We start from the raw sequence: 16,282 nt of genomic DNA, 5'->3' as shown, positions 1-16,282 counted from the left end.
CTATGGCCCCGCACTCAACATCTAGCCCAGATCGCGCGCCTCCTCTGCTCAGGGATCCGCTGGACCTGCCAGGAGCGCTACGGAAGTGCGAAACCCTGGAGTCTGAGGAGGGGATGGCGGGGGCCGGTCGGCTGCGCGTGGAGTTCTAAGCATCTCTCTTTGTCCTGGGTGCCGGGAGACGAAGCCTTCTGCATTCCAAAGCACCGGGCGTCGTTCCCGCACCACTCCGCCGTAGCCTCAGATAGCAGCAGACAAAGTCAAGCAGAAGGACCGCGACCACAGCGCGTTCCCCCTTCACTTCCCCAACCGTCTCAACTCCCCGTCCCTCCCCTCCTTTCCGCGCACACCCCGCCCCGTGAGCTGCCACGTGAGGGAATCCACTAGTCAGCCTATGGGGGCCAGCTCCGCCCTACGCCCCCGCCTTGCCCCCTGCTCCGCGCGCAGCCACGTGATGCGGCTCACCGCCAGCCAATGGACGCCGGCCTTGCCTCGCGCCCCGCCCCGCGCGCCGTGGCCGTTTGAAGTGACTAATTTCTGTCATATGACTGAGGCGCTCATGGGGGTGGCGGGGCGGCTCTAGGAGCGGGGGCCTAGCGAGCGCCCTTAGGAGCGACCCTGGTTTGGCCGTGGTCAGCATGGCCCCTACGCTGTTCCAGAAGCTCTTCAGCAAGAGGAGCGGGCTGGGCACGCCCGGTCGGGACGCGCGGGACCCAGATTGCGCGTTCAGGTAGGGCGCTGCGGGGCGGGGGGGCGCCGAGCCGATGGCCTTGTGGGCTCCGGGCTCCAGATGTGCAGGGGCCTTCGGTGTTCCTTCCCTCGCGGCAGCGCCGTGCCGGGACTGGGATCTGGGCCCCGGTGGGGAGGGGCTGGGCGGCTGCGGACCTGCGCTGGAGGGTTGAAGCGAGGTCCTCTCGACCCACCACCCCCATCCCGGCACTTGCCCCTTCCCCCTTCTCCCGGCCCGTTTGTTTACGTCCTGCCAGGCTGCCACGCGCGGCTGTGCTTTCCCCGCCGAGCACCGCGGCCTGAGCGTAGGGTCCACACTCCTTTCTGGCAGCGAGTAGAGTTGGGAGCGGGCTGGGCTGGACCTCAGCCCCAGTCCTCGGGGCCCAGAAGTTCTCTCCCCCTCCCCGAGACCAGTCGCTCTCTGGGTGCTTCATTTCAGCCTGCTTGCTGTTGTGGGGAGAGCTGCACGTTATGGCAATCTTCTGAGGGTAGAAAGCTGGAGGAGCGAGTAGGCAAGGTGCAGTTCTTTCAGGTTTCTTGGAAACTAGTATTGGAGGTGTGCAGTTACCGGAACGAGCGGTCTGATTGTTACCGAAGGAGAAAAGGGAAACCTAAGAATTTATGGTTACTACTGACTAGGCTGAAGCAGGACCGAATGAAAGGAAGCACGGCCTTAGAATTGACCATAGAATCATCTCGTTACAACTGTTAACAGAAACGAGTCATTAAAAATTGAAAACGATAGCAAGATATTTTGTGGTATTACAGGCTGTATTAATTTTTGGTTGCAGTACCTGTTGCGGGTAGAAAAACTTCTTAGAATTGTAAGACAGTGTAGTAGAATCATGAATTCAAGGTAAAATTTAGTCGCCAAACCACATTTGAAGAAGAGATTATGTCTTTCACATAGCCTTCATACTTGTTGCGGTGTGGAAACTTGTAAATATAACTAGGCTAAATGTCACATATCACTCAAACCTGGTAGGACAGCAAAGAGCCCGGTTGTTCAGTAGTAGGAAAAAATGAGAGTCTGTTAAATTTTGCAACAGGCAAAAGTTTGAAATGACTGTACCACATTGGTAAAAGGTTTTCATATTCTTAAAATTATTCACTCTCTCTCGGTAATGCAGGTCACATTACTAAACACTCAGTAATATGTGTGGAATTGTAGTATTAAACGGAAAGAACTGACTTTTAGAGGAAGAAAAATCACAATGTGAACATCTTGGAAAAGTGTTTAATAAAACAGTTTTTTAGGTTTGGGTGTTTTCCACTGAGAAATAAATGTCTTGCCGTGCTCATCTAATGACTTTTAAAAACCATTACTGATTTTCTTTTGAAAAACGAAAGTGTAGTCTGGATAATACTACATTGAGACATCCAGTAAATCAAGAGTTAGTAGAAAGCAGGTTGAGGATATTAAAAAGGTGACATTTGATTAAGCTTTCTGTTTTTGGGCAAAGATTGACTTTGGGGTACTCAAGTTTCCAAGGGTCTCGAGTCACTCATATGAAAAAAAATTTTCATGTCTATTTTTAAAAAAACATAAAGCCTACTATATAGTTGTGTAACACTGCTTTAGAGTTGCCGAAGCACTTTCTCATTAGTTATCTCATGTGCTATTTCACAACCACCTTGTGAGATAGAGCAAGTAGCAGTATTGATAACTATATGATCCTTTTTCCAGTGCAAGTAAGAATTATGAATAAGCCCAATAAGTGCAGTATGGTTTAGAAATGATTGCTTTTAAAAAATAAAATGTGTACAAGTGTACAAGTGAGAAAATGAGAACTGGTTAACATCACACAGCTAGTAACTTGCAGATCTAAGTAATCCAGGTAATTTTTTTTTTTTAAAGATTTTATTTGTTTGTCGGAGAGAGAGAACACAAGCAGGGGGAGTGGCAGGCAGAGGGAGAAGCAGGCTTCTCACTGAGCAAGGAGCCCGATGCGTTGCTAGATCCCAGGACTCTGGGATCATGTCCTGAGTGGAAGGCAGGTGCTTAACCAACTGAGCCACCCAGGCATCCTGGTAATTTTTTAAAACAACTTCATTGAGCTGTAATTTACATACGGTAAAATCAAGCCATTCTAAGTGCACGTTCTGTGAATTTTGTTATATGTATACAGTTTTGTACTCACCAGCCCAGTGAAGTTTTAGAACACTTCCATTCCCCCAGAAGTTCCCTCATACCCCTATGTAGTCAGTTCTTAACCCATCCTCACTCAGGGCAGTCACTGATCTGCTCTAATGAGTGCAGTTTTGACTCTTCTAGAATTTCCTATAAATGTGATCATATTGTTTATAGTCTTTTCTGTCTGGCTTATTTAAACTCAGAGTGATGATTTTTGAGATTCCTCTAAGTTACACTTACCAGTAGCTCCTTTGATTTTATTGCTGAGTAGTATTCCATTGTATGGGTATACCACAATTTCTTTATCCATTCACTACCAATTGGCAGACATTTGGGTTGTTCCCAGATTTGGGCTGTGATGAACAATGTGGCTGTGAACATTTGTGTACAAATCTTTATGCAGACCTATGTTTTCATTTCTCTTGGATGGTTACCTAGGAGTGGGATTGCTGGGTCACATGCTAAGTATATGGTTAACTTTTAAAAAAATTCCCAACTTTTCTGAAGTAGTTGTACCATTTTGTTGTACCATGAGCAGTGTATGAAGGTTATGATTGCTCCACATCCTCTCCAATACCTGGTATCTGTTAGTCTATTTTTTTAATTAAGATTTTTTTGTATTGTGAAAAACACCTAACAACGTTTACTACGTTGACCACTTTTGAGACTTTTTGATTATAGGCATTTTAATGGATGTAATGGAATCTTGTTGTGTGTGTGTGTGTGTGTTTTTAAGATTTATTTACTTATTTTAGAGGGAAGGAGAGAGTGCAGGAGCTGGGAGGGGCAGAGGGAGAGGGAGAAAGAATCCCAAGCAGATTCCTTGCTGAGCACAGAGCCCGATGTGGGGCTTGATCTCATGACACCAAGATCTTGACCTGAGCTGAAACCAAGAGTCCATTGCTTAACCGACTGAGCCACCCAGGTGCACCTCTTATTGTGATTTTAATTTGCATTTCCCTAATAACAAATGAATTAACTCAGGTTTTAGAGTAGATTACAATTTCATTCCAGTATTCCATGCTTTCCTTTCTAGAATCCTTATTTGGTTTTGTTTTGTTTTAGTCAGTTTAAGTTGTTAAATCTGACTTGGACATAGCCATTGGCAACTAACCCACAGCTCAGCGTTGAAGTGTCTGTTCCTAGATTTAGCAGTATACAAGGCCCAGTGGTAATAAGTCACAGTAGGGCTCTGGGATAGGAGACACTTTTGGTACGAACAAAGCTTTAGGAGCCTTGAAATATTGTCTTTCATGATCACCCCTTTGGAAAAGGTGGTCAGGAATCACCCCCTTCCCTTCAGTTTTCACTTTTAAAAAAGACCCTTACCATATAGATTTCTGTGTGCTTGTCTTATCTAAGCTTCTTGAGCTGAAGATGAGTGTGAAGGATAGCACAGGGATATTATTTCAGTAATTTATAGAATTAAAACTAACTTGTTTTCATATTTTTGAGGATTTGGGAAAGAAGGTGCTTTCTAGGAGAATATACTGTTTTATGTTTTTTCCATCAGGCCACTTTGCAGTGAAAGAAAGAATTAACTGTAAATCCAATAACTGCAGTACATATAAAATGATTGCTTTAAAAGTAAAATTCTTTGAAAAATGTCTAATTTGGTGAAGGAGTTTGTTTCAGAATTAAATGTGTGTAGGACATAATTCACGTTAAAAAATTGCTGTATTTTTGTTTTATTCGTAATGCATGAGTATTTGCTCTTACTGTCTGTACTAGAAATTCTTACCCTGTTGTAACAGTCTCTTAATTGTTCTTTTTTCTATCACTCTTGTCTTCTTCCAAACGATTCTCAACACTTCATCCTTTAAAAAAGGCAAATTCTGATTATGATCAGCATGCAAAATGGTATAGAATTTAATATCTGCATTCCAGAGTTATTTTAAGGATTCAAAGAAATAAGTCATATTAAGTACTTAATGCAGTGCTTAGCACATGGCATTCAGGAACCAGAAGTTGTACTATGATGATTCCATGCTAATGTGTAAAACCATTCTGTTTAGGCCCAAACTAATGGGCTGTGGCCCTGTATTGTGTGGCTTTTGCGCAGTCTCTAGCCTTGACTCCCCCCCCCCATTAACATAAGGTTGTTTTTTTAAAGCAGAGCCATTATTCTATTATTATACTTAAACAGAAATTCCTTAATCATCTATTCTTAGACTATAGTAATATTTTCTCAGGTGTTTCAAGATGTCTTTTTATAGTAGATTTGTTTGACTTAGAATCTTTTTTTTTTTTTTTTTTTGAGAAGAGAGAGAGAGGTTGGGGAGGAGAGAAGGGGGAAGGAGCAGAGAGAGAGAGAGAATCTTAAGCAGGCACCATGCCCAGCATGGAGCCCGACAGGGGCCCCATCTCATGACCCTGAGATCATGACCTAAGTCGAAATCAAGAGTCAGATGTTTAACCCCTCAGCCACTCAGGCGCCTCTGTTTGAATTAGAATCTTAAAAGAGTCTGCATATTACGTTTGCAGTTATGTTGCTTAAGTAACTTTTTTCTATAACAGCCTCCCCTCTCTTTTAAAATATGATCTCTTGTTGAAACTGTGTTATTTTTCTTAAAAAGTTTCCCACATTGTTTATATGGCTGTTTTCTTCCTTATGGTTTCCTCTAATTCAGTGCTTCCCCGCATTCTATGTTTTAAGAAGCCTCCTCTAGGTTATTCTGATGCTGAAGTTTGAGAACCACTGCTGTAACTTACTCTATTTCCAGAAAGCTGGTAGTTAGATACTTTATTAGATTCAGGTTCTTTTTTTTTTTTTTAAAATAAAAATATCCCATAGATGTTTGTTGTGTATTTCCTACCCATTAGAGTTACATGGTGTCTAGTTGTCCTCCCATTAGTGGTGCTAATAAGTTTGGTGAGTTGTATCAACCTTGTTCTTACATTATAAGATTACCCTTTCCCTAATGTTTTTAGCCTCTTTTGTTGATTATTGTCTGAATCCATTATCTTGTTAGGGCTTGTAAAATGGTGATACCCTGATTGTTTAATTCCTCCTGCATTTATTTCCTAGAAGAAATTTCTCTTACCACCTATTTGGCTACTCTTTGCTACAGGAAAGGTAGCATGTGAATTTGTTTCCCTTTGTAACGTGTCAGAATAATTTATAACGAGTGGTTTAGTGAAGGTTTTCACTTTGTCATTTTTTGGTATCATCACAAGCTTCTGGATTTTAATGTGTTTTAATCTATTATAGTCCAATTGTCCTGTATTTGGCCAGTAGGAGACTCTTCAAGTTGATTTCCGTGCCCTTGTGACATAATCTCTTTAATCTTTGATAACTTCTGCTTTCTTTTGGCCTTTTATTAAACCCCTCTCCCTTTTCTAGGATTTTATCACACTGGACATGTTTTAGATTCAGTGATGTGCCATGTTGTGCTGTTCCCTGCTCTTGGCATAGTCTTTTTTTTTTTTTTTTTTTTTAAGATTTTATTTATTTAGTGGACAGAGAGAGACACAGCAAGAGAGGGAACACCAGCAGGGGGAATGGGAGAGGGAGAAGCAGGCTTCCCACCGAGCAGGGAGCCTGATGTGGGGCTCGATCCCAGAATGCTGGGATCATGACTTGAGCTGAAGGCAGACGCTTAATGACTGAACCACTCAGGCGCCCCTTGGCATAGTCTTCTGTACTTTTTTTGTTTGGCTTTTTGCAGTGATCATCTGGACTTATCCTAATTATCCTTCTTCCAGGAAGCCTTTTCTGATTTCTCCCAGAGTGAGTTAGGTTTCACTGAAATTTTCTTCCATAACAATGCATTTCCTTCTGTGACATCTATTAAAGTTGTCATTATTTGTCCATGTCTCTTTTCTTTGCTTGCTTGAGTTCTCTTCAACTTCAAGGTGGATTCTGGAGTTAGAACCCTGTAGAACGACCTGTAGGATTGTTTGTGGGGAACAGATACCTAGGTTTCTGGCTGGAACCCCTAGATACATATCATTTTCTGAGGGAGAGAATATAAGACTGTGGAAGCATGACTTGACTAGCCTATCAAAAGTAGGAGCCTTCTCCTCTATTCTCTATCACACACATTTTATATTCTTCATAGTTCATTTTTTAACTTGCCATCTGTCTTCTCCAAGTTCACATTGTTGTGCCAGTATACAGCACAGTGCCTGAACATATGCTCAGTAAAAATTTGTAGAATGAACGTATGAAATAATTTCAAGGGCAGAAGGAGAGTCTTAAAAATTCTCTTTTGGACATTTGGTCTAGTTTTACTTGCTAGTGAGAGATACCCACTTAGAGATGTCCAGTGGACAGGAAGAAAGTAAATGTAGAGTTGACAGCAGAGGTTGATTCACAGGAGAATTGGGACTGGAGATAGCTTACGGTCAGTATTAAAACTAAGGGAAGGGATGAGATCATCTAGGAAAAGGTGTAGATAGGGTATTGGAAAGAACAGGGCTTTGCTCTGAGGAAATTTAAAATGTAGGAGAGGAGAAAGTCTACAAAGAAGAAAATGGCAAGAGAAACATTGGGAAAGCCGGGGGTGTGTGGTGTTAGGACAGCTCCAAAGGGAAAGTGTTTAAAAAATGGTGGTGTGATGAACTGTTTTCTATATGCTGGTTGTTGACAGGTCTTGTGAGATGACAAACAAAGTATCTATTGATCTGTCAAGTTGGAGATAACTAGTGACCTTAATTTTTTTTTATTTGAGATGGGCGTGTTTAGGGGAGAAAGATAGATGAAGATAGATAGATGTGGAATAAATGAAAGGTGAGAAATGGTTTCACTGCTACAGCTCCCCCCCCACCCAGGAGAAACAGTCTGTAGTACTGTGTTATTTTTTTACTTTCAGTATTCCGATTTTATGTCACATTTTAAGCTACTGAAGTTCTTTTTTTTTTTTTTAAGATTTTATTTATTTATTTATTTGATGGAGAGAACGCACAAACAGGGGGAGCAGCAGGCAGAGGGAGAGGGAGAAGCTGGCTCCTTGCTGAGCAAGGAGACTTATGTGAGGCTTGATCCCAGGACCCTGGGATCATGACCTGAGCCAAAGGCAGATGCTTAACTGACCGAGCCACCTAGGTGTTCCTGAAGTTCTTTTCTTTCTTAAAGATTTTATCCATTTACTTTGAGAGAGCGAGAGGGAGAAAGCACGAGAGTGTGAGTGCAAGCCGGGAGAGGGACAGAGGCAGAGAGGGAGCGAGAATCCCAACCAGACTCCAGGTTGAGTGCAGAGCCCATGGTGGGGCTCTCTCCCCCGACCCTGAGATCACGACCTGAACTGAAATCAAGTTGGACACTCAACCAACTGGGCCACCCAGGGGCCCCAAGCCTCTGAAGTTCTTAAGCTGGCTTTTTAATATTGTCAATATTTGTAAGAATTGTATTTCAGAAATTTTGTTTTTTCAATGTGATTTTTAAAGATTTACTGCATTCACAAGGGCTTTTGTTATTTAAAAAATACCACCCCTCCATAAATTGTACCTTTTAATTCTGTATTAGAAATAGTAGAAAGTTTTAATACTCTTTTTTTAAGCTTTTATTTATTTATTTGACAGAGAGAGCGATAGCGAGAGAGAGAGAGAGAGAGAGAGAGAGAGAGAGAGGGAGAGCATGCACAAGCAGGGGAGTGGCAGGGAGAGGGAGAAGCGGGCTCCCTGCTGAGAAGAAGCCCGATGTGGGGCTCAATCCCAGGACCCTGGGATCGTGGCCATGAGCTGAAGGCAGACCCTTAACTGACTGAGCCATGTAGGTGCCCCGAAAGTTTTAATATTCTTTACAGAGAATCCTGTGGGGTCATATCTTTCTTATTAATGTGGGAAGCTGAGAATTGTAAGTAATTACACATTAGTGCTCTTTGGTAGCAATGTTTGGTCCTAAGAGTCTAACTTTCCAGTAAGAAATGCAAAGATATTTTACTGTTAATTTGTTTTGTTTTTCTGTCTCTAAGTAGTAGTATTAGATTTGTTTTTCAGAACCATGTTTATTGAAGGAAAATAGGTGACTGAAAAATATAGCTTCAATATTTGTTTATAAAACTTGAACCTCAAAAGGACAGTTTAAGATAGAGGTGTAGGAAGATCCTGAACTCACCTCTTCTCATGGACACAATGAATCTGCAGCTACATTTGGAATAATTTCCTCTGAAAAAGTTCTTAAAGCTACATGAACGGTGCCTCCACAGCAAAGGATAAAAGGACCACATTGAGATGAGGAGAGGCAGAGCTATACTCTTGCCAAAAACTGCACCCCCAGTACGGTGACCCACAATCAGGAGGGATCTTAAAAATCTTTCCCCTGAGGAGCAAGGGTTTTGTGCCCCACAAAAAAAATCTCCAGCCCTTGAATCTTGCACCATAGAAACAAGCCCCCAAAATCTAAGACTCAGTGGGGACTATGTCCAGGAGAACCAAAGAACTATAGGGAACGGAGAAGGAGAACCTGCTCTTAAAGGGCTTGTGTGCAGGCTCACTCGCCCCAGGACCCAGCAAAAATGAGCAGACTGAAAAGTGCCTAGACCATATGTGAAAGAGAAAGTCTTAATCTTTAATCTTAAAAGGACTGCCAGAAAAGCAGGAACCTGTTGGGACTGTCTCTGGGAACAGAATTGCTGGTGGGTACTACTTTTGTCATCTCATTCTACCTTGCTCATGCTAGCTTTGGTGGGCACCATTTTGGCAATCTCCTTCTTAAGCTGCTAGCACAGGTGGGTGCACCCTACCCCCATGTGCCGTGTTATAGCCAGCCTGCAGGCATCTCACACACACCTGAGGTGCAGTTGCACTGTAGCTGGTTGGGCAAGTCCCCTGCCCCTCTGTGCCAGAGTTGGCCGGGCAAATGTACCTCAGTCCCCACATTGCAGTGCAATTTTGACATAGCTGTTGTTGTGCTTAGTCCACACAGGGAGTACTCCTTGAATGCCTAGCTGTGGTTGCTAGGTGGGAGGGAGATTGTACTGCTGGGCCCCACAGGTCATCTCCTACAAAAGGCCATTCCTTCAAGACTGTGAGAGGTAGCTATTTCACTGAATACAAAGAAATAAACCAAGAGAACCAGGTAAAATGGGTAGACAGAGAAATATGTACTAAACAAAAGACCTAAGACAGAACCTCAGAAAAAGACTTCACTGGGCTCTATAATGGGCATGGAGCCTACTTAAAAAAAAAAAAAAAGGACTTCACTGAAATGGAGGTAAGTAAACTACCTGATAAAGGGTCAAAGTAATAGTTATAAATATGCTTACTGAACTTAGGAGGGAAATGGATGAACATAGTGAGAACTTCAAAAAATGTAGTATATGTAAGAAAGTACCAAGTAGAAACAGAGTTGAAGAATACCATAACTGAACTGGAAAATATATTCGAGGATTTCAACAGCAGACTGGATGAAGCAGAAGAATGGATCAGTGAACTGGAAGACAAAGCAATGAAACACCCAGATGGCAGCAAAATAGAATTTTAAAAAGTAAAGATACCTTAAGGGACCTTTGTGTCAACATCAAACAGAATAACATCCACCTTATAGAGGTCCTAGAGGGAGAGGGGGAGAAAGGAGCAAAAAACTTATTTGAAGAAATAATGGTGAAAACTTCCTCCATATAGGGAGGGAAACAGGCACCCAGGTCCAGGAATCCTAGAGAGTTCCAAATAAGATAAAGAGATCCACACCAAGACATAATGAAAATATCAAAAGCTAAAGAGATACTTAAAAGCAACAAGAGAAAAGAACACTTTATATACAAGGGAAACCTCATAACGCTATTAGCAGATTTTTCAGCAGAAACTTTCCAGGTCAGAAGAGAGTGGTGTGACATATTCGAAGTACTGAAAGGAAAAACCTTGCAGCCAAGAATACTCTACCTGGCAAGGTTATCTTTTAGAGTAGTAATTTTTCAGCTAAGCAAAAGCTAATGGAGTTCATCACAACTAAATCAGTTCTACAAGACGTTGCAGGAATTTCTTTAAGCCCGCAATAAATGGCACTAATTAATGTAAAAAAATATAGTAAAGTAAAAATCTTACTGGAAAAGGTATACAATAAAGGTGTTGGCTTAATCACTTATAAAACTAGTGTGAAGGTCAAGAGACAAAACTAAAACTACAATAACTTACTAAAGGATCCATAAAATAAAAATACGTAAACTACAACATCAAAAACATAAAGCATTGTGGTGGGAGTAAAAATGTACAGTTTTGGAATATATTCAGATGTAAGTCGCTGTCAACTTAAAATTGACTTATATTCAGAGGATGTTACATATGAACTTCATGGTAACCACAAAGCAAAAACTTATAGTAAATATACAAAAGAAAATGAAAAAGGAATCTAAACATGACACGAAAGAAAGTTATCAAGAATGTTACAAGTGAAGAGAAAAAGAGAAGAAAGGAACAGAGAGGAACTACAAAAACAGCCAAAAAACAATAAAATGGCAATAAGCACACACACCTATCAGTAATTTTTAAAAATGTAAATGAACTAATTCTCCAGTCAGAACACATAGAGTGGCTGAATGGTTTTAAAAAATGATGTATCTTTATGCTGCCTATAAGAGACTCACTTCATAATAAGGACACACACAGACTAAGAGTAGAGGGGTGGAAAAAGATATTCCATGCAAATGGAAATGAAAAGAAAGTTGATGTAGCTGTACTTCTATCAGACAAAATGGACTTTAAAACAATATAATGAAAGACAGAAAAGGGCACTTTACATAATAAGGTGGTCAATTTATGAAGAAGGTAGAGCATTTATAATATATATGCACTCAGCTTAGAAGCACTAAAATATATAAAGCAAATATTGAAAGACCTAATGAGAGAATTTGACAACACAATAATAGTAGGGGATGTTAATACCCCACCTAATATCAATGGATAGATCAGACAAAATTGATAAGGAAACACTGGTCTTAAGTGATACATTAGACCAGATGGACTTAATAGATATATAGAGAACATTTCATCCAAAAGTAGCAGAATACATATTCTTCTCAAGTCTACATGAAACATTATCCAGGATAGATCACATTAGGCCACAAAACAACTCTCAGTAAGTTCTAGAAGATTGAAAGCATATCAAGCATTTTTTCAACCACAGTGGTATAAAACCAGAAATCAATTACAAGAAGAAAAATAGAAAAACCACAAAGATATGGAGATTAGGCAACATGCCACTGAACAGCCAGTTGGTCATTGAGGAAATCAAAGAAGAAATAAAAGAATATCTAGAAACAAATGAAAACAGAAATATGACATACCAAAATATTTGGGATGCAATAAAAGTGGTTATTGAGGGGAAGTTCATAGCAATAAAGGCCTACCTCAAGAAACATGAAAAATTTCATAAACAATCTAACTTTGCACCTAAACAAAGTAGGAAAAAAAGAACAAGTGATACCCAGGTTAGTAGAAGGAAGGAAATAATATAGATTTGAGTGGAAATCAATGAAATAGAGTTAAAAAGATAATAGAAAAAGTCAGTGATACTAAATGCTGGTTCTTTAGAAAGATAAAGATGACAAACCTTTAGGTAGACTCACTAAGAAAAAAAGAGAGGGGGGCGCCTGGGTGGCACAGCGGTTAAGCGTCTGCCTTCGGCTCAGGGCGTGATCCCAGCGTTGTGGGATTGAGCCCCACATCAGGCTCCTCCGCTATGAGCCTGCTTCTTCCTCTCCCACTCCCCCTGCTTGTGTTCCCTCTCTCGCTGGCTGTCTCTATCTCTGTCGAATAAATAAATAAATAAAATCGTTAAAAAAAAAAGAAAAGGAAAAAAGAGAGGGCTCATGTGAATAAAGTCAGAAATGAGAGACAAGTTACAGTTGGTACTACAGAATACAAAAATCACAAAAGACTAGTATGAACAATTACATACCAGTAAATTGAACAACCTAGAAGTGGATAAATTCCTAAAAGTATACAGTCTTCCAAGACTGATTCATAAGGAAATAGAAAATCTGAATAGACTAATTACTAGTAAGGACATCGAATCAGTTACCAAAAACCTACCAACAGACAAAAGTCCAGGAACAGACAGTTCACTGGTGAATTCTACCAAACATGGTAAGTTTTAACATCTGTCCTTCTCAAATGATTCCAAAAACATTGAAGTGGAGGGAATGCTTCCAAACTCATTTTATGAAGCAGCATCACCCTCATACCAAACCAGTGTTGGTGAGGATGTGGAGAAAAGGGAATCCTTGTACATTGTTGGTGAGAATGTAAATTGGTACAACCACTAGGGAAAACAGTGTGGAGGTTTCTTAAAAGATTAAAAACAGAGCTGCCAGTAGATCCAGCCATTTCATTTCTGGGTATCTATCTGAAGAAAATAAAAACACTAATTTGAAAAGATACGTGCACCCCTGTGTCCATTGCAGCATTGTTTGCAATAGCGACGGTATGGAAACAACTTAAGTAGTGTCTATCAGTAGATGAATGGATAAAGATGTGGGGGTTGTGTGTGTGTGCACATGCATGTACATCCATGTATAATAGAATATTTAGCCACAAAAAATAATTCAGTCTTGCTATTTGCAGCAAGACTGATGGACCTTGAGGGTATACTGCTAAGTGAAGTAAGTCAGATAGGCAAAGACAAATACTGCATGGTTTCCTTTGTAAGTGGAATCTAAAAAACAAACACAAACCAAAACCAAACAAAACCCAGACTCATAGATACAGAGAACAGAGTGGTGGTTGCGAGGGAAAGGGGTTGGGAGGGTGGGGCAAAATGTGTGAAGAAGGTCAAGAGGTATAAACTTCCAGTTATAAAATAAATAACAGAGATGTTATGTACAGTGTGGGAAATACAACCAATAACATTGTATTCACTTTGGTGACAGATGGTAACAACTTAATGGTGGCGATTGGTTTGCAGGGTGTACAAATGTCAAGTCACTATGTTGTGCGCAGGAAAATAATAGTGTATGTCAGTTATACTTCAAGAATAAAAAAAACATGATTAAGCTGTAGGACAAACTCAAGTAACCTAATAGATGTGTAGATGGAGTCTAATAAGGAAACAGGGGGAGGATATTTGAAAAAATAATGGTCAAAAACTTCCAGATTTGATTAAAAGCATAAACACAAAGATTCAAGAATTTAAACAAACCTAAGCATGAGAAACATGAGGAAATGTACATGAAGGTACATGATAATAAAATTATTTAAAGTTAGTGAAAAAGAGGGGTGTCTGGGTGATTCAGTTGGTTAAGCAGCTGCCTTTGGCTCAGGTCATGATCTCAGGGTCCCGGGATCAAGCCCTGCATTGGGCTTCCTGCTCAGCAGGGAGTCTGCTTCTCCCACTCCCTCTGCTTACCACTTGTGCGCGTGCGCTCTTTCTCTCTCTCTCTCTCTCTCTCTCTCTCTCTCTCAAATAAATAAAATCTTGAAAAAAAAATAGTGAAGAAGAGAAATTCTAAGACCAAAGATAGAATAACAACGGATATCTTATCAGAACCTGTGTGTCCCAAAAGAGATGGAGCAACATTTTTAAAGTACTGAAAGAAGAGAATTCCCAACCTGTAATTCTATACCCAGAAAAATTGCTTTTCCAAAATGAAGGCAGAGACCTTTTCAGACAAACAAAAGCTAAAGAAATTCCATACACCTGGCCTATCACATAAGAAATGGGAAAGGAAACCATTCAAGCATAAAGGAAGTGATACTGTAAAGAAATCAAGATCTACACAGAAATAAAGAGCATATGTAAAAGATAATTGTTTTAAACAAAAATAATCACAGGGTATAGTAGGGCCTGTAACATACAGAGAAATAAAATGTATAATCACAATAGTTCCAAGGCCTGGAGAGGAGAAAGGAAGTATATTGTTTTAAAATTCTTGCACCATACATGAAGTGCTATCATTTCAAATGTAGGTAGACTATAATAATGTGAAGATGTATACTAAAATCCCTTTTGAAACCCTATTTGCAGGGGTACCTGGGTGGCACAGTTGGTTAAGCATCTGACTCTTGATTTTGGCTCAGGTCATGATCTCAGGGTCATGAGATCAAGCCCTGTGGCAGGCTCTGTGCTCAGCACAGAGTCTGCTTGAGTTTCTCTCTCCCTCTCCCTCTACCCCTCCCCCCAATTGTGCATATCCTCCCCGCCCCAAGAAATCTTTTTTAAAAACCCTATTTGCAAGACAAAAATAATGCAGTAACCAAAGAGGTACAGTGAATAAGCCAACAGAGATAAAGAGATTACCAAGGGGTGCAAGGAAAATTTTGGGTGTCATGTATATGTTCATGATGTTGATTTGTGTTGTTAATTTCTTGGTGTATCCATATGTCATAGTTTATCAGGGTGCCTGGCTGGCTCAGTCAGAAGACTGTGTGACTCTTGGGGCGTCTGGGTGGCTCAGTCATTAAGCATCTGCCTTCGGCTCAGGGCGTGATCCCAGGGTCCTGGGATTGAGCCCTGCATGGTGCTCCCTGCTCCCCTGGGAGCCTGCTGCTTCCTCTGCCACTCCCCCTGCTTGTGTTCCCTCTCTTGCTGGCTGTGTCTCTCTGTGTCAAATAAATAAATAAAATCTTATTAAAAAAAAAAAAAAACCGTGAGACTCGTGAGACTCTTGATCTTGGAGATGTGAGTTTGAGCCCCACCTTGGGTATAGAGATTATTTAAAAAAAAAAAAAAACTTAAAAAAAAACTTACCACACTGTCACTTTAATATGTGTAGCTTGTTGTATGTCAATTATATCTCTGTAAAACTGTTTAAAAAGCAGTAGAGCACCATGAAGATAGTTGCAAGGTCAATGGAACAAAATGAGATCTATCATAATATCTTTATAGAACTAATCATAAAAAATTAAGAATAGAACAAAAAAAAGCTTGGACTCTTATTGTTATAATAATTATTATTTTAAATTCTGCTGACTTTATCTTTTAGGAAAGGCTTGTGTAAAAAAAACCCCAATGTAAAATGTAACAGAATCTTCTTTATTTAAAGAAGTCCTAAACCATCCTCACATGATCTTTTCTTCTGACATCACTGTTGTCTTAGTCTACCAGATTGAAAATCAGAGAATCCCATTTTACTCTTTATCTTTACTCTCTTTACTCATTGCCACATTTAGTTAAGTCCTATTTATTCAAAATCTGTAGTATTGTTCTGCCTTTTCCACTGTCATCATCTCAGTTAGACTTTTAATACTTTTCAGAAAGTCTTGTTATAACTGTCCTACTTCTTTTGTGTTGCCTTCTGCACCATTCTGCTACATTGATTTTCCTAAACCAGTATTCTGATCAAATCACTCAGAAATTTCCATTGACTCCCTATTGCTTAGTAGGGGATTGCTCTGTGCCAAGCACACTGTTTTGATATTAATTTAATTCTCACATTAATTTTATAAAGTAGGTCTGATTATTTCTATTTTATAGATGAGGGAATGGAGGTACTGAAAAATTAAAAACCTTGCCCCAGGTCACACAATAAGTGATGAAATTAAGAT

The 16,282-nt window shown here is 40.3% G+C and overlaps 1 protein-coding gene across 2 annotated transcripts in view; it reads left to right on the top strand.

Moving 5' to 3' along the window:
* The first annotated feature begins 510 nt into the window (after positions 1-510).
* Positions 511-16,282, top strand: part of FNIP1 (folliculin interacting protein 1) — a 151,622-nt gene continuing 135,850 nt past the window's right edge. For both annotated transcript variants that reach the window (XM_026507905.4, XM_026507904.4), the window contains exon 1: positions 511-727. In XM_026507905.4, coding sequence (XP_026363690.1) covers positions 636-727 — 92 coding nt within the window. In that variant the 5' untranslated portion in view covers positions 511-635. The remainder of the gene's footprint in view (positions 728-16,282) is intronic.

The sequence above is a fragment of the Ursus arctos genome, unplaced genomic scaffold (genome assembly GCF_023065955.2).
Source record: "Ursus arctos isolate Adak ecotype North America unplaced genomic scaffold, UrsArc2.0 scaffold_5, whole genome shotgun sequence".
NCBI classification, from domain to species: Eukaryota; Metazoa; Chordata; class Mammalia; order Carnivora; family Ursidae; genus Ursus; species Ursus arctos.
The sequence above is the reverse complement of the archived record's forward strand: the minus strand, read 5'-3'. Positions and strand labels throughout refer to the sequence as shown.